This window comes from Suricata suricatta, chromosome X, assembly GCF_006229205.1.
Source record: "Suricata suricatta isolate VVHF042 chromosome X, meerkat_22Aug2017_6uvM2_HiC, whole genome shotgun sequence".
In the NCBI taxonomy this organism is placed as follows: Eukaryota; Metazoa; Chordata; class Mammalia; order Carnivora; family Herpestidae; genus Suricata; species Suricata suricatta.
The window spans coordinates 73,118,282-73,132,355 of NC_043717.1; the positions used below are offsets into that span (position 1 = coordinate 73,118,282).

Genomic DNA, 14,074 nt, shown 5'->3' on the forward strand with positions numbered 1-14,074 from the left:
GGAGAAATCGGGGTACGGAAAGACAATGAAAAACGGTGGCTTTTTTTTTTCAACCTCACTCTGACCTTGCAGTGGACATATTCTGATGTAGCAGTATTCCAAAATAGGAGAGATATTCAGGTACTGGACAGCCTAAGGTGAGAGATTATCTACTAACGCATGATGACAACTATATGAAAATACAGCTACACATGCATTTCTTTGATGTGAAGTTATAGCTGCACATTCATATGTTTTAAATTTTTTCTTTTTAATGTTTACTTTTGAGGGAGAGAGACAGAGCATGAGCAGGGGAGGGGCAGAGAGAAACGAAGACACAGAATCTGAAGCAGGATCCAGGCTCTAAGTTGTCAGCACAGAGCCCAACACGGGGCTCAAACCCACAAACCCTGCGTGAGATCACGACCTGAACTGAAGTCGGACCCTTAACCGACTGAGCCACCCAGGGGCCCTTTGTTCATATATTTTAGAATTAGAAGGGAACAAGGGAAATTGAAACCATTTTTTAGGATGGTGGAAAGTCTATTGTTGCAATGTTATGTTAATATTATTGTGCCTGTGGAGAGGGATCCTCTTTTCCTGACATACTTAAATCTCCTTACCCTCTTTTCAAAAGAACAGCAGGAGAACAGGGTGCTGGGATAAAGGGAGTTGCACAGTGGGAATAACATGCCCCCATCTCATCTGTCCTTCTGCCCAGCCTTCCATTAACCATCATGATCTACCAGAGGCCGGAGAGCTTCCTATCTGAGTTGCTTCAATGCCCTTGCATCATTAATATCATCATCTATACCCTTCTTCTAGGACTGGATCTTATGAGGGAGGTATGGAAGAAGTTGTGCATGCTTAGCTGTCAATCCGAACCTTTGAGAGGCAGCAGGGGACAAAGGCAGCAATCACTGTGTAATATTCTGGACTTTCTTGGCAGGTGAATACTGCTATGCATGAGGCAAAACTTATGGAAGAATGTGACGAGTTGGTAGAGATCATCCAGCAGAGGAAGCAAATGATTGCTGTCAAAATCAAAGAGACCAAGGTAAAACACAGCCCGCTTCAAGGCAGAGTTCAAGGCAGAGGCCAAGACAGAGTTGACTTTACAAATGTCAGAGTTTCCTCCTGCTGATTCCAGGGTGAACGTGGATCACGAAAGTAAGAAGAAACGAGCTTGTAGGGAGGGAGGCAGAGAAGAAGCAATGTTTGACCTAGTGTGATGAATCCAGTAAAAATATTTGCAGTTATGGGGTGTTGGAAATGTTCTGTATCTTGGCTAGGTTGGTGGTTACATGGTGTTTGTATATACAAAAACTATCATTGAGTTGTACATTTCAGAGGTGGGTGCTTTACTGAATGTATGTTACAAGTCAACCCAAAAAGAAAAAATGTAATGGTGGAAATGAGGTCCAGAATTATGGAAGGACCATGCACATTAATATAAGGACTTTGGGTTTAATCTAAAAGGCATTGGGAAACCATTTCTGTTTCTTACGAAGGAAGAAGACTGATCAATATGGCAGAGGTTTGCAGGGTAGATCAGAACAGGATGATACTGAAGTCAGAAAAGCAAGTTAAGAGACTTATGAGATGTTTTTTAAATTTTGTTAATGTTTATTTATTTTTGAGATAGAGCATGAGTGGGGGAGGGGCACAGAGAGAGGGAGACAACAGAATCCGAAGCAGGATCCACGCTCTGAGCTGTCAGCACAGAGCCCGACGCAGAGCTGGAACCCAGGCACTGTGAGCTCATGACCTGAGCTGAAATTGATTGCTTAACTGACTGAGCCACCCAGGTGCCCCAGGTAATAGTTTTTGATAGGAGTTGATAAAGACCTAAACCAGGGAAGGGCCAGCACAAATGGAAGGGAAGAACATTGCAGCACTACTAGAAAAGAAATGATGAGAGTCATCAACTGATTAGTACAAAAGATAAAGAGGAAAGAGAAGACTTCCATGAGCTTGGGAATTGAAGAAATGCAGTCAAGGTCAGGTGTGAGCCACCATGCATCTCTATGGTTTTAGGCTTATTGGTCTGCTGGTCAGTGTAGTGATTATAATAAGCTCATGCTGTGTATACAATGTGAGGCGTTATGAGAGTCTGGAGTAATAATCAATACTTTGTGCCATGCTGGGTGGTTTCAGTTAATACAGGAATTGAAATTTCTGTGACCCCAGGTCTGTGGACACACAGGTATGTGTACGGATACATAGAGAAATATATACACAGAAATGTAGATACTTCTAAAGAACAAGGAGGTACTTTTTATGAAACATATATGTGAAAAGCTATTGAGAATAAAATGTAAACAGTGGTGATCTCTGGGTGCTAGGGTTTCTTTTTATACTTTCTTATTTTTGAAATATTCTCTGGTGAACATGCATTGCTTTTGTAATAAAAAAAATTAATGTTCCCAATAAAAAAGAGGAGCCCGATGATCTGGAATATATGACTGGCTGGATATGCAGTGTGGGTACGTGGGCTGGAGGGGAGGGGAGGGGCTGGCCAGACAGATGGAGAGGATAAGGTGAGGAGGTGAGTGGTTAGTACAGGGACCCTGGGACATTAATAGGCCTTATTTTTAGAATCACCACAGCAGATCGCCTTCGTGTTGTTTTATCGTTTTTAATTAAGCCCCGGATGTTTCATCTCATTTTTCTCTGGCTCATTCCTTGAAGGTAATGAAGCTGAGAAAGTTGGCACAGCAGGTTGCTAATTGCCGCCAGTGTCTTGAACGGTCAACAGTCCTCATCAACCAAGCCGAACATATCCTGAAAGAAAATGACCAGGCACGGTTTCTCCAGTCTGCAAAAAATATCGCTGAGAGGTGAGCACCTTCTCTTTGTACATGCCTGCTCTTTTGAAAAGGGGGAAACTTGAAGTCCCTTTATTCGGTTCAGGCATGGATGTATGTAGCAGCCACCACCTAACAATCTCACCAGACAGTTACAAAGCCTCAGTGGCTCATTGCCCTTGGATTTCTGGCACCCTCTCTCTGTCTGTGTAGCTTACCTGTTCTTCTAGCACCCAGCCAGCCATGGCCCCTCGCTGTGCCCTAGCTCTCAGCAGCCCACCCCGTGCTGGAGCTTTCTATGTTGACATTAGCATAGGGCCAGAGAAACTTTTGGCCACACAGACAGGTATGTGCTCTTCCTAAATCTTTGTGCCGTTCTCATTGCTTTCGTTTAGTTATCCGTCACACAGATCCTTTAGAGCAGTAATTCTTAGACTTTTTTTTTTAATTCGTCGCCCCTTTGACAGAGGGATGACTGTCAGGAGCCCTCTTCATGAGGAAAAAATGCATACTACATGAATACACATAGAATTTCGCATACGATTTCAGGGGACGCATGAATCCTTAGAGGGCCATCTATATACCATTTGCCAAGAATCTGAAGGTGAAAGTGAAACATTGCTCAGTAGAGTCACCGAAGCTTCAAGGGGCTATAGGGGCTCATTAAGCAAGTCTGACCTCCTTCTATGTCTCTCTCATTTACTGAAGACTTTGGCTCCGGGTTCACAGTATTCCTTTCTGTTGTTTCTGCAATCATTCTAGGTGACATTGGCAGCACTCACACAGCTGACCACATCTAATACTCTAGCCATCTAATCTCCTGGCTCTTTGCTACCCCTCCTCCAGTGACCCTCACCTCTGCTCCGCTTCATCCACCCGCTTCCATGGCTCACATGCTGAACCTCACCATCACTCAGAATAAACTAAAACATCCCACCTTCTAGCTACAACCTCTGTACTTACAGTTGTTAATTTTTCTTCCAGTACATCCATTCTTCAATTTCATCAAGACCTTTAAGGCCTGAGTCCTACTTATCAGCTACCTATTGTCTTCATGTCTTTCTTTGGTCTCTTTAGGGTCTATGATTCCTCATTTCAGCTATTCACTCTCTTTTGTGTGTACCAAGTTCCCTTGCCCCACTGTCTGTTTATCCCACCAACCAGCTCAGACCCCCAACCATGAAGCAGCCCAGCTCTTCCCACCTTTTCCATGCCTATGTTAGAGTTGCAGAACCCTGCTGGAGGAAACTCACATAACCAAAGAGGTTGGTTCTACTGCATTGCAAATTTATGGCTTCTGATCTCCCTTGGGCCCTCCGTACTGACCTGAAATCCTTCTATGTTGCTTTGCTCAGCTTTCTTTCTGCCTTGTCTCCATAATGGCCATTTCAAATTTTCTGTGTTCAACTCAAAGTTCCAACCCCACCACCTTCCTGCTCATGCTCAGGAGATGACTTTACGTCCTATTTTATAGAGACAGTGGTACGTAGGAAATGACAAATTCCTCAGCTTCTCAAACCAAGCTGCTAGGCAGACCTACATCCACATCCATGAGTCCCCCCTCCCTTTTGATTATAATAGAAGAGATGTGCTTTGTGCCACATGCTTCCCTTTTACCATAGGTTCAATTTCTCCCTTTCTCTAGTTGACTTCACATGCACTTTTTTAAATGTTTTTTAATTTATTTTTGATACAGACAGAGACAGAACATGAGAGGGGGAGGGGCAGAGAGAGAAGGAGACACAGAAATGGAAGCAGGCTCCAGGCTCTGAGCTAGCTGTCAGCACAGAGCCTGATGCGGGGCTTGAACCCATGAACGTGAGATCTGACCTGAGCTGAAGTCGGAGGCTTAACCGACTGAGCCACCCAGGCGCCCCTCACATGCACTTTTAAAAACCCACTCATGTTTCTCCTTTCTAAAAAATAAAGTACCCACAATTTTTCTCTGCCTCCTACCTACTCCAGCTGTTGCCCTATCCCTTTCTTTCCCTCAAGAATATCCTTTTTTTAATGTTTACTTTTGAGAGATGGGGGAGAGAGAAAGAAAGAGAGACAGAGACAGAGAGAGAGAGAGGGAGCGCTAGCCAGGGAGAGGCAGAGAGAGAGAAGGACAGAGGCTATGAAGTGGGCCCTGCATTGATAGCAGTGAGCCTGATGTGGGGCTCAAACTCACAAACTGTGAGATCATGACCTGATCTGAGGGCGGACACGCAACCAACTGAGCCACCCAGGCGCCCCCTTTATGACAAACTTCTTGAAGGTCTTTCCATTTCCTCACCTCTGATTTACTCTTCCTAAACATTTATTTATGTATTTAGTTTGAATTCATTTATTTTTTAATGTTTATTTATTTTTAAGAGAGAGAGAGACAGAGTGTGAGTGGGGAAGGGGCAGAGAGAGAGAGCGAGACACAGAATCTGAAGCAGGCTATAGGCTCTGAGCTAGCTATCAGCACAGAGCCCGACAGGGGGCTCAAACTCACAAACCACGAGATCATGACCTGAGCTGAAGTCGGACGCTTAACTAACTGAGCCACTCAGGTGTCCCTCTTCTTAAATATTTAAAAGTTATTTATATTGAAATAATACTTGGATGTAGTTAAAAAGTCAAATATTATTAATATTCATATTGCAAAAAAATAACAATCTTCTCACTCCTGATTTCTGCTCTCCAATAATAACAATATCGAGCATTTACTTTGTGTTGGGCATTAATCTAAGGCCTTGTAAGTATTAATTCATCTAATCCTTATAGAAACCTCATGAGATAAAAACTATAATTATGCCCATTTAAGAAGTGAGAGAATGAGGCTCAGAGAGGTTATGTTACTTGCCTAAAATCACCCAACTAGTAAGGGATAGAGGCAGGATTAAAGCCCAGGAGTCTAGTGCCATAGTCTACACTTTTCCAACAAAGCCAAGCAATTTCAACTGTATTAAGTATTTCTTTTTTTTAAGTTTTTTTTATTTTGAGAGAGAGAGAGCGCAAGCGAGAGAGCACAAGCAGGGGAGGAGCAGAAAGTGAGGGAGAGAGAGAATCCCAAGCACCCTCGGGGCTGTTAACTCAGAGTCTGATGTGAGCCTTGATCTCATGAACCATGAGATCATGACCTGAGCCAAAATCAAGAGTCAGATGCTTAACCAACTGATCCACCTAGGCACCCCTCCATTAGGTATTTCTATTGGCATGACCTTTCCATTTCTAAATAACATCATTATATTGCTTTTTTTAATTTTAGATATTAATAATTGACTTGAGCAAATCTGGAAATTTTTCAGCCATCATTTCTTCAAGTATTTTTTTATGCCACCTTCATTTCTTATGCAGATTCCAATTACATGTATATTAGGCTCCTTGAAGTTGTTACATCTCACTGATGCGCTGTTCATGTTTTAGCCATTTTTCCCTCTGTGTTTCATTTATTTCTAATGATAAGTCTTGGAGTTCACTAACCTTTTCTTCTATAATGCCTAATCTTCCGTTAATCACTCTAGTGTATTTTACATCACAGATATTATTGTGTTCATCTCTAGAAGTTTAGTTTGCTTCTTTGCTTGTCATCCATATCTCTACTTAACATATTTAGCCTTTCCTCCAGCTTTTGAACATATGAAATACAACACTAATTCAAAAAGATCTATGCACCCCTATGTTTATTGCGTTATTTACAATAGCCAAGTTATGGAAGCAACCTAAGTGTCCATTGATAGATGAATAGATGAAGATGTGGTACACACACACACACACACACACACACACACACACTGGAATATTACGCAGCCATAAAAAGGATGGGATCTTGCCATTTGTGACAACATGGATGGATGTCGAGGGTTTAATGCTAAGTGAAATAAGTCAGACTGAAAAAGACAAATACCAGATGATTTCACTCATATATGGAATCAAAAAGAAAACAAATGAATAAACAAACAAAAAGCAGAATGAGACCTATAAATATGGAGAACTGCCAAGGGAAAGGGAGGGGGAGATGTGCAAAATGAGTAAAGGGGAGTGGGAGATACAGGCTTTCAGCTATGGAATGAATGAGTCATGAGACTAAAAGGCACATTATAGGGAAATATAGTCAAAGATATTGCAATAGGGTTGAATGGTGACAGATGGTAGTGACTCTTGTGGTGAGCACAGCATAATGTATAGACTTGTAGAATCGCTATGTTGTACACCTCAAACTTATGTAATGTTTTGTGTCAACTATACTCAAATAAAATAATTAAAATCAAAACGTGGACAAAACATGGACTACAGTTATCATAACTGTTACAATGCCTAATTCTAACATCTGTGTCAGTTCTAGGTCAGTTTCAATTGATTCCTTTGTGTCCTCATTATGGGTTGTATTTTCTTCCTTCCTTGCCTATCTGATAATTTTTGACTGGATGTCAGACATGTGAATTTTATTGGATGCCGTATATTTTATTTCTATAAATATTTTTTAACCTTTTTAATTTTTTAATGTTTATTTATTTTGGAGAGAGACAGAGACAGAGCATGAGCAGCAGAGGGGCATAGAGAGGGAGACACAGCATCTGAAGTAGGCTCCAGGCTCTGAACTGTCAGCACAGTGCCCGATGCAGGGCTCAAACCTACGAACTGTGAGATCAGGACCTGAGCTGAAGTCAGAAGCTTAAATGACAGAGCCACCCAGGTGCCCCTCTATAAATACTTAAAAAAATTTTTTTTAAATTTTTTGTAACGATTACTTATTTTTGAGAAACAGAGAGAGACAGAGCATGAGCAGGGAGGGGCAGGGAGAGAGGAAGACACAGAATCTGAAGCAGGCTCCAGGCTCTGAGTTGTCAGCACAGAGCCCAATGCGGGGCTCAAACTCATGGACCACGAGATCATGACTTGAGCCAAAGTTGGATGCTTAACCAACTGAGCCACCCAGGCGCCCCATATTTCTTAAGCTTTTTTTCCAGGACACAGGTAAGTCACTTGAAAATAGCATGATCCTTTGGGTCTTGCTTTTAAGATTTGTTCGGTGGAATCAGAGCAGTGTTTAGTCTACAGGGAATTTTTCCACATTAGTGAGGCAAGATATTTCTGAGTACTCTGCCTAGTGCCCCATGCATCATGAGATTTTCCAGCCTGGCTGTTGGGAACAGGCACTATTCCTGGTTTTTTTGTGAGCACCAGGGATTGTTCCCTCTCATCTTTTTATGTGGCTCTTTCCTTGGCCTTGGGCAGTTTGCTCACATGCATGTGTCTATTCGTATTTTGTTGAAAGCTTAAAGGGGAGCCTTCAGAAGGTCTCCAGAATTCTGTCTGTGCAGCATTCTCCTCTATGGTACTCTTCCCTGTGAACTCCAGCCAACTTAGTCTCCCGGACTCTCAGTGTTCTTTTTTTAAAATTTTTAAATGTTTGTTTATTTTTGAGAGAGGAGGGAGGGGCAGAGAGAGGGAGACACAGAATCTGAGGAGGCCTCAGGCTCTGAGCTGTCAGCACAGAACCTGACATGCAGCTCGAACTGGTGAACCATGAGATCATGACCTGAACTGAAGTTGGATGCTTAACTCACTGAGCCACCCAGGCGCTCCTTAGTGTACTTAACTAGGGACTGCATTAAGCTTTGCCTGATTTCCCCTTCATGTACCATTTTACTCTCAATATTGTTAGAGCAATTTTTTCCCATAGTTTTCTAAGAAAGAGTACATGGAATGTAAATTTTTGAGAACTTTTTGTTTCAAAATTATTTAAAATTCATTTTCACATTTGATAAACTGGAAATAAATTTCCCTTATAATTTTGAAGGCATGGCTCTGTTATCTGCTAATTTCCAGTGTTGGGCTGAGAAGTCCACTGCTATTTTGATTCTGAATCTCTTAAATATGATTTATATTTTAAAATTTGAAGCTTTTAGGGGCGCCTGGGTGGCTCAGTCGGTTGAGCGTCCGGCTTCCGCTCAGGTCATGATCTCATGGTTCATGGGTTCGAGCCCCGCATCGGGCTCTGTGCTGACAGCTAGCTCAGAGCCTGGAGCCTGCTTCAGAATCTGTACCTCCCTCTTTATCTGACCCTCCCTTGCTCACGCTGTCTCTCTCTGTCTCTCAAAAATAAATAAAAAAGTTAAAAAAATTAAAATCTGAAGCTTTTAAGGTTTTATTTTTAATCCAGCTTTTCTGAAACTTCTCCAGGATATGCCTTGGTGTTTGTTGGTCTTCTTTCATTCATTTTTGTTGGGCGTGAAGTAGTCTTTCCAATCTGAAGACTAGCAACTTTTCATTCTGGGAAATTTTCATATATTATTCACTAATAGCATCCATTTATTTTCTCTCTTCTCTCCAGGATTCTAATTAGTCAGGTGTTGGACACTCTAGATTTTCTGATTTTTAAAATTTTTCTATTTAAAAAAATTTTTTATTTACTTATTTTTGAGAGAGAGACAATGTGTGTGTGCACAAGTTGGGGAGGAGCAGAGAGAGTGGGACAGACAGAATCGGAAGCAGGCTTCAGGTCCAAGCTGTCAGCACAGAGCCTGATGTGGGACTTGAACTCACAAACCATGAGATCATGACATGAGCCAAAGTCTGACACTTAACCGACTGAGCCACCAGGTGCCCCTTTTCTTTCCTATTTTTTTTTTATGACATTGTCTTCTTGTTCTGTTTTCTAAGAGGTTTCCTTAACTTTTCACCCAACCATTCTATTAAAATTTTAATTTTAGGGGCACCTGGGTGGCTCAGTCAGTTAAGCATCTGACTTTGGGTCAGGTCATGATCTTGTGGTTCCCGAGTTTGAGCCCCATGTTGGACTCTGCGCAGACAGCTTAGATCCTGGAGCCTGATTTCGATTCTGTGTCTCCCTCTCTCTCTGCAAACCCCCACTCCCCGCTCATGTGCTCGCTCTCGCTCTCTCTCTCTCGCTCTCTCTCTCTCTCTCTCAAAAATAAACATAAAAAATAAAATGTTAACCTCAGCTTTCTTATATTCATTTATAAGTGCTCTTTCTTGATCTTTGCTTCTTCTTCTTCTTCTTTTTTTTTTTTTTTGCATTCTGTCCTTGCTTTGGGGCTGCGAACTACTTGTTTATCTTCCTAAAGATACGAGTGATCATTTAAAAAGTTTGTTCTAAACTCTGCATTGTTTTGGTTTCCTCCAAGTTCTTTTTCTCTATTGGTTTGTTTTAGTTTCTGACTTTCCCTAAATGTCTGATGATCTTTTGGCTGCCTGTTTGAATTTTAGCACTAGAAGGTGACTAGAAGATCCTAGGGGATGCCAACAGTTTGTTGCTTGGTGAATTTCACTATAGGAGAATAAGGTAGAATGCCAGATTTTTACTGAGGGCACACAAGTGTCAGGTCTGTAGGTTTTTCTTTTCAGTCAGTTTCCCCTGGAAGGAGGAAACTCCTGCTTCTGGTGGGAGGTGAGAGGGTCTAAGCATTCTAGGAGGCAAGCAGCGAGGAACGGTTGCTGAGGGTTTTAAGACTGCTTTTAGTACAGCAGAAAGTAAACCTCACATCTGCCAGGGTGAGGGAGGAGTAGTCTCAGATTTAGTGGATCCAGGGTCTAGCTGCTCTTCATACACACTTCCAGCTGTCTGTGGCACAAAATCAGCTTGATGTTGTTGGCTTCCTGACCAAGCTACCTCTGGTCTGTTGTTGGTTACCACTCATCCATCCCTTTCTAGCTTCCCAAAATTTGTTGACAGTCTCTTACTTGCTGGCATGTCTTTTTCCATTCTTGTTGTCTTTGTGGGTTTATGACATTTTATTCTTTGACCGCCATTTCAGTGGTATTTCATGAGAGCTGAGATGAAACATAATTTCAAACCACCGTATTTAATCACCCTCACTCACCCTTCAACTCTCCAAAATATCTTCTGCCACTGCCACACTCCTGCAAGTGCTCTTTCCCAGGTCACCAAATGAAAACCTTGCTGCTAAATATAGTAGACATTCCTTTGTCTTCTCATACTGTTTCCTCTTAATCACTCAGTAGCACTTGTCCCTACTGATGATTTTTACTTAAATTTCTCTTCCCTTAGCTTCCACAAACACTCCTGGTCTCCTCCCTACCTATGTGGTCTCTTTTGCCTTTGTGAGCAAATTCCTTTAATGCTGTTGTTCTTTATGATTCTTGTTTTAGGCCATTCTCTTCTGTCTTGAGAATTATCTGCCCAGCCTAAATATCTTCATCGATGGTTTCTCATAGTGTTGAAATTCTTCCTCACCAATAATACTGGTAATATCTTAAGGACCAAAACTTCAGTTAAAGTCAAATTTTGGCTAGGAGAGTATTCCTACTTATTATATTTACAGTTTTTATGTTGTCCTTAATTGAGATCAGAGCCTTGAGAGACAGGAAATGTTGTTTTGCTTAAACATATTAAACACAGAAACACAAACAGGCACATACTTAAATATACCCCAATGCCATTTTTACTCATCCTTCCAGCCACTGTTAGTATTTGGGAATATAGTATCCCAATATTTATATTTAATATATATTTCACAAACATAAGGTCATGCTATATATACTTCATTATACCCTACATTTGAAAGTTATTATATCATGAACTTGTCCTTGTCATTGGATATTTTTATTTATCTATTAATTTATTTTTAGAGAGAGTGAGAAAGCATGCAAGTGAGGGAAAGGGCAGAGAGAGAAGAGAGAGAGAATCCCAAGCAGGCTCTGCACCATCGGTGTGAAGCCTGATGCTAGGCTAGAACTAACAAACTGTGAAATCATGGCGTGAGCTGAAGTCAGATGCTCAACTGAGGCAGCCAGGTGCCCCCTTGTCATTGGATAGTATTGTATAACCTGATATTCAGTGGCCTCATAGTATATAGTATTCCATCTTTTGATATATAACACATTATTAGGCTCAGTCCCCAGGGTTAGACAATTAGGTTACATACAGTGTGTTGAGAGCCCTTAAACAGTTGTATCTTTGCATACACCTCAATTAGTAAAAACTTTATGAAGTAGAACTGTGGTGTCAAAGAATATTTACATTTTAAACTATTTTGGTGTTTAACGCTAAATCGATTTCCAAAATTTGTTGTCAATTTCAGTCCTGATAAAATATGGAGGCAATACCTAATATAGGTTTAAAAAGCTCCTGTATTGTCATTAGTTCTAATCTTAAATGCTACATCATTTTATTTTACATTTATTTGATTCCTCAAGTAGTTGGGCTTTTAAATATGTATGTTGGCTACTTATTTTCATGCTGTGTGAATTGACTTTCTGTTCTATTTGTCTACACTCTTGTCACTATTTTCCTTTCTTCTCACTCTTAGACACCTTAAAATCTGATCTGCCTCCAAGTTTGACCCCTTTCAGCCCATCACTGCAGCCAGAGCACTCATATTGAAACATAAATTTGAGCATCAGTCTGCCTAAAAATGCTTCAGTGGCCCACATTGCTCTCCGGATAAAGCGCAAAGTTTGCAACATAGCCTACAAGGCCCTGCGTGACTTTGCTAATTCTCCAGCCTTCAGGCAAGAGAGAACACACATACATTCACATAGTCTTTGCTTACCTAACTCCTACTCATCGTGTTGGTCATTGCTTACAATGAACTTCCTCTTGGGAGAGATCCCTTAGTGCCCAAGCCCTTGTCAGGTGGGTATGTTACACTCCCTTTGTAGGAGCACTTCTATTGCCTATTTAATGTCTTTCTTCTCCATGAACTATGAACTTTGTGAGAACAAGGACCACAGCTGTATCTCCAGTGCCTAGCACAGTGCCTGGCACCTTAGTTGTGCTCAGTAAGTATTGGATGGATGGATGGATGGATGGATGGATGGAAGGAAGGAAGAAGATTGGGGAAGTCAGGAAGAAATTTTATGAACCAATTTTCTACCTTAACTCTTGCCCTGAAGAGGTGGTTGTCCTGTTACTCATCAAATCCTGGAAGCATGGCTTAAAGAGCAAGACTTTAAGATTATACTTGGTTACCCTTTCATTTGTTTATCCTGGTTTGCAGTTTCTTCCTAAAACATCTATTTCACAAGCAGCCATGAGCTGGTAGAAGTATAGCAGGGTACACATGCATGAAGATACATATTTGTATAATGCCTCAACCCCTTACAACTAATTTACCATAAAAGTTTCTTCTGTGGTCTTTTTACATTCAAAACCTCTTTCCTTCATTCTACCTGTGTATTGCTGCCAGGTTCCTGTTTCTTTCCACTCTGTCATTTGCATGCTCCAGAATCTTCATTGGCTCCAGTTTAGAAGGTGTGTCACAGGGCCTCCACATATATGTTTCATTCAAAAACTCCCCAAGATAATTCTGATGTGTAGTCATGGTTAAGAATTGCTGAAGCACATGGGGTGCCTGGGTGGCTCAGTTGGTTAAGTGTCCGACTTCGGCTCAGGTCATGATCTCACAATCCATGGGTTTAAGCCCTGCATCAGGCTCTGTACTGACAGCTCAGAGCCTGGATCCTGCTTCAGATTCTGTGTCTCTCTCTTTCTCTCTGCCCCTCCCCCACTCACTCTCTGTCTCTCTCTCTCAAAATAAAATAAAGACATTAAAAATTTTAAAAGAAAAGAATTGCTGAAGCACATAAAAATTTACCTTAATTTTAAAAAACGGTCTAAATTGCTTCAGGGTGTAGAGGTCAGAATCCAATGAACATGGATTCAGTTATATTTGTTTTTTTACCTGACCTTTACTGGTTGTGTGACCTTGGGCAAGTTACTTAACCTTTCTATGTGTCATTTCTTACTTGAATTGCGTGTCATTTTCATTTACAAAACGGAAATAACACTACACAGGATTATAGTAAGAGGTAAATTAAACAGTGTGTGTAAAGTGCATGCTTGCTCCCTTCTACCTACTAAATGCTCAATCAATGTTAGCAATTGTGTTGCTCTTAGTCATTCCATTATTCATTCAACAGCTATTTATTTGCTATGTGTCCAACACTGTGTTATGAACCATGGATGATATAAGAGGTACAAAATACAAATCCTGCTCTTGAGATGCTTTGAACTAGCTGGGGAGAGAAAAACTAGCATAGCCTAATATAATAATAATAAAGTTAAACATAAATGTTATAAAAGATGGAATAAAGTACAGTATTTAAGTGAAGGCTTTGATTCATCCCCAGCATGCTGGCTTGGTGATTAGCATAAAAATGATAGGATGGGAGAAAAAAAAATCTTTCAAACTGCTCTTACCAAGCCTTCAGAGGTCTAGTTTTGATGCTGCCTGCCAGATGGAAAATGATGCAGAGGGGAAAAAATCCTGTATTTACTTCTCAAAATTAAGACAGGATGGGAGAGTGTGTTTGAGGAGTGAACATATGGG

The 14,074-nt window shown here is 41.1% G+C and overlaps 1 protein-coding gene across 3 annotated transcripts in view; it reads left to right on the forward strand.

The window, feature by feature from the left end:
- MID2 (midline 2) overlaps positions 1-14,074 on the forward strand; it is a 96,699-nt gene that overhangs the window by 70,737 nt on the left and 11,888 nt on the right. For all 3 annotated transcript variants that reach the window (XM_029929960.1, XM_029929961.1, XM_029929962.1), the window contains exons 4-5: positions 929-1,036; positions 2,671-2,819. In XM_029929960.1, the coding sequence (XP_029785820.1) occupies positions 929-1,036; positions 2,671-2,819 (257 nt within the window). The remainder of the gene's footprint in view (positions 1-928; positions 1,037-2,670; positions 2,820-14,074) is intronic.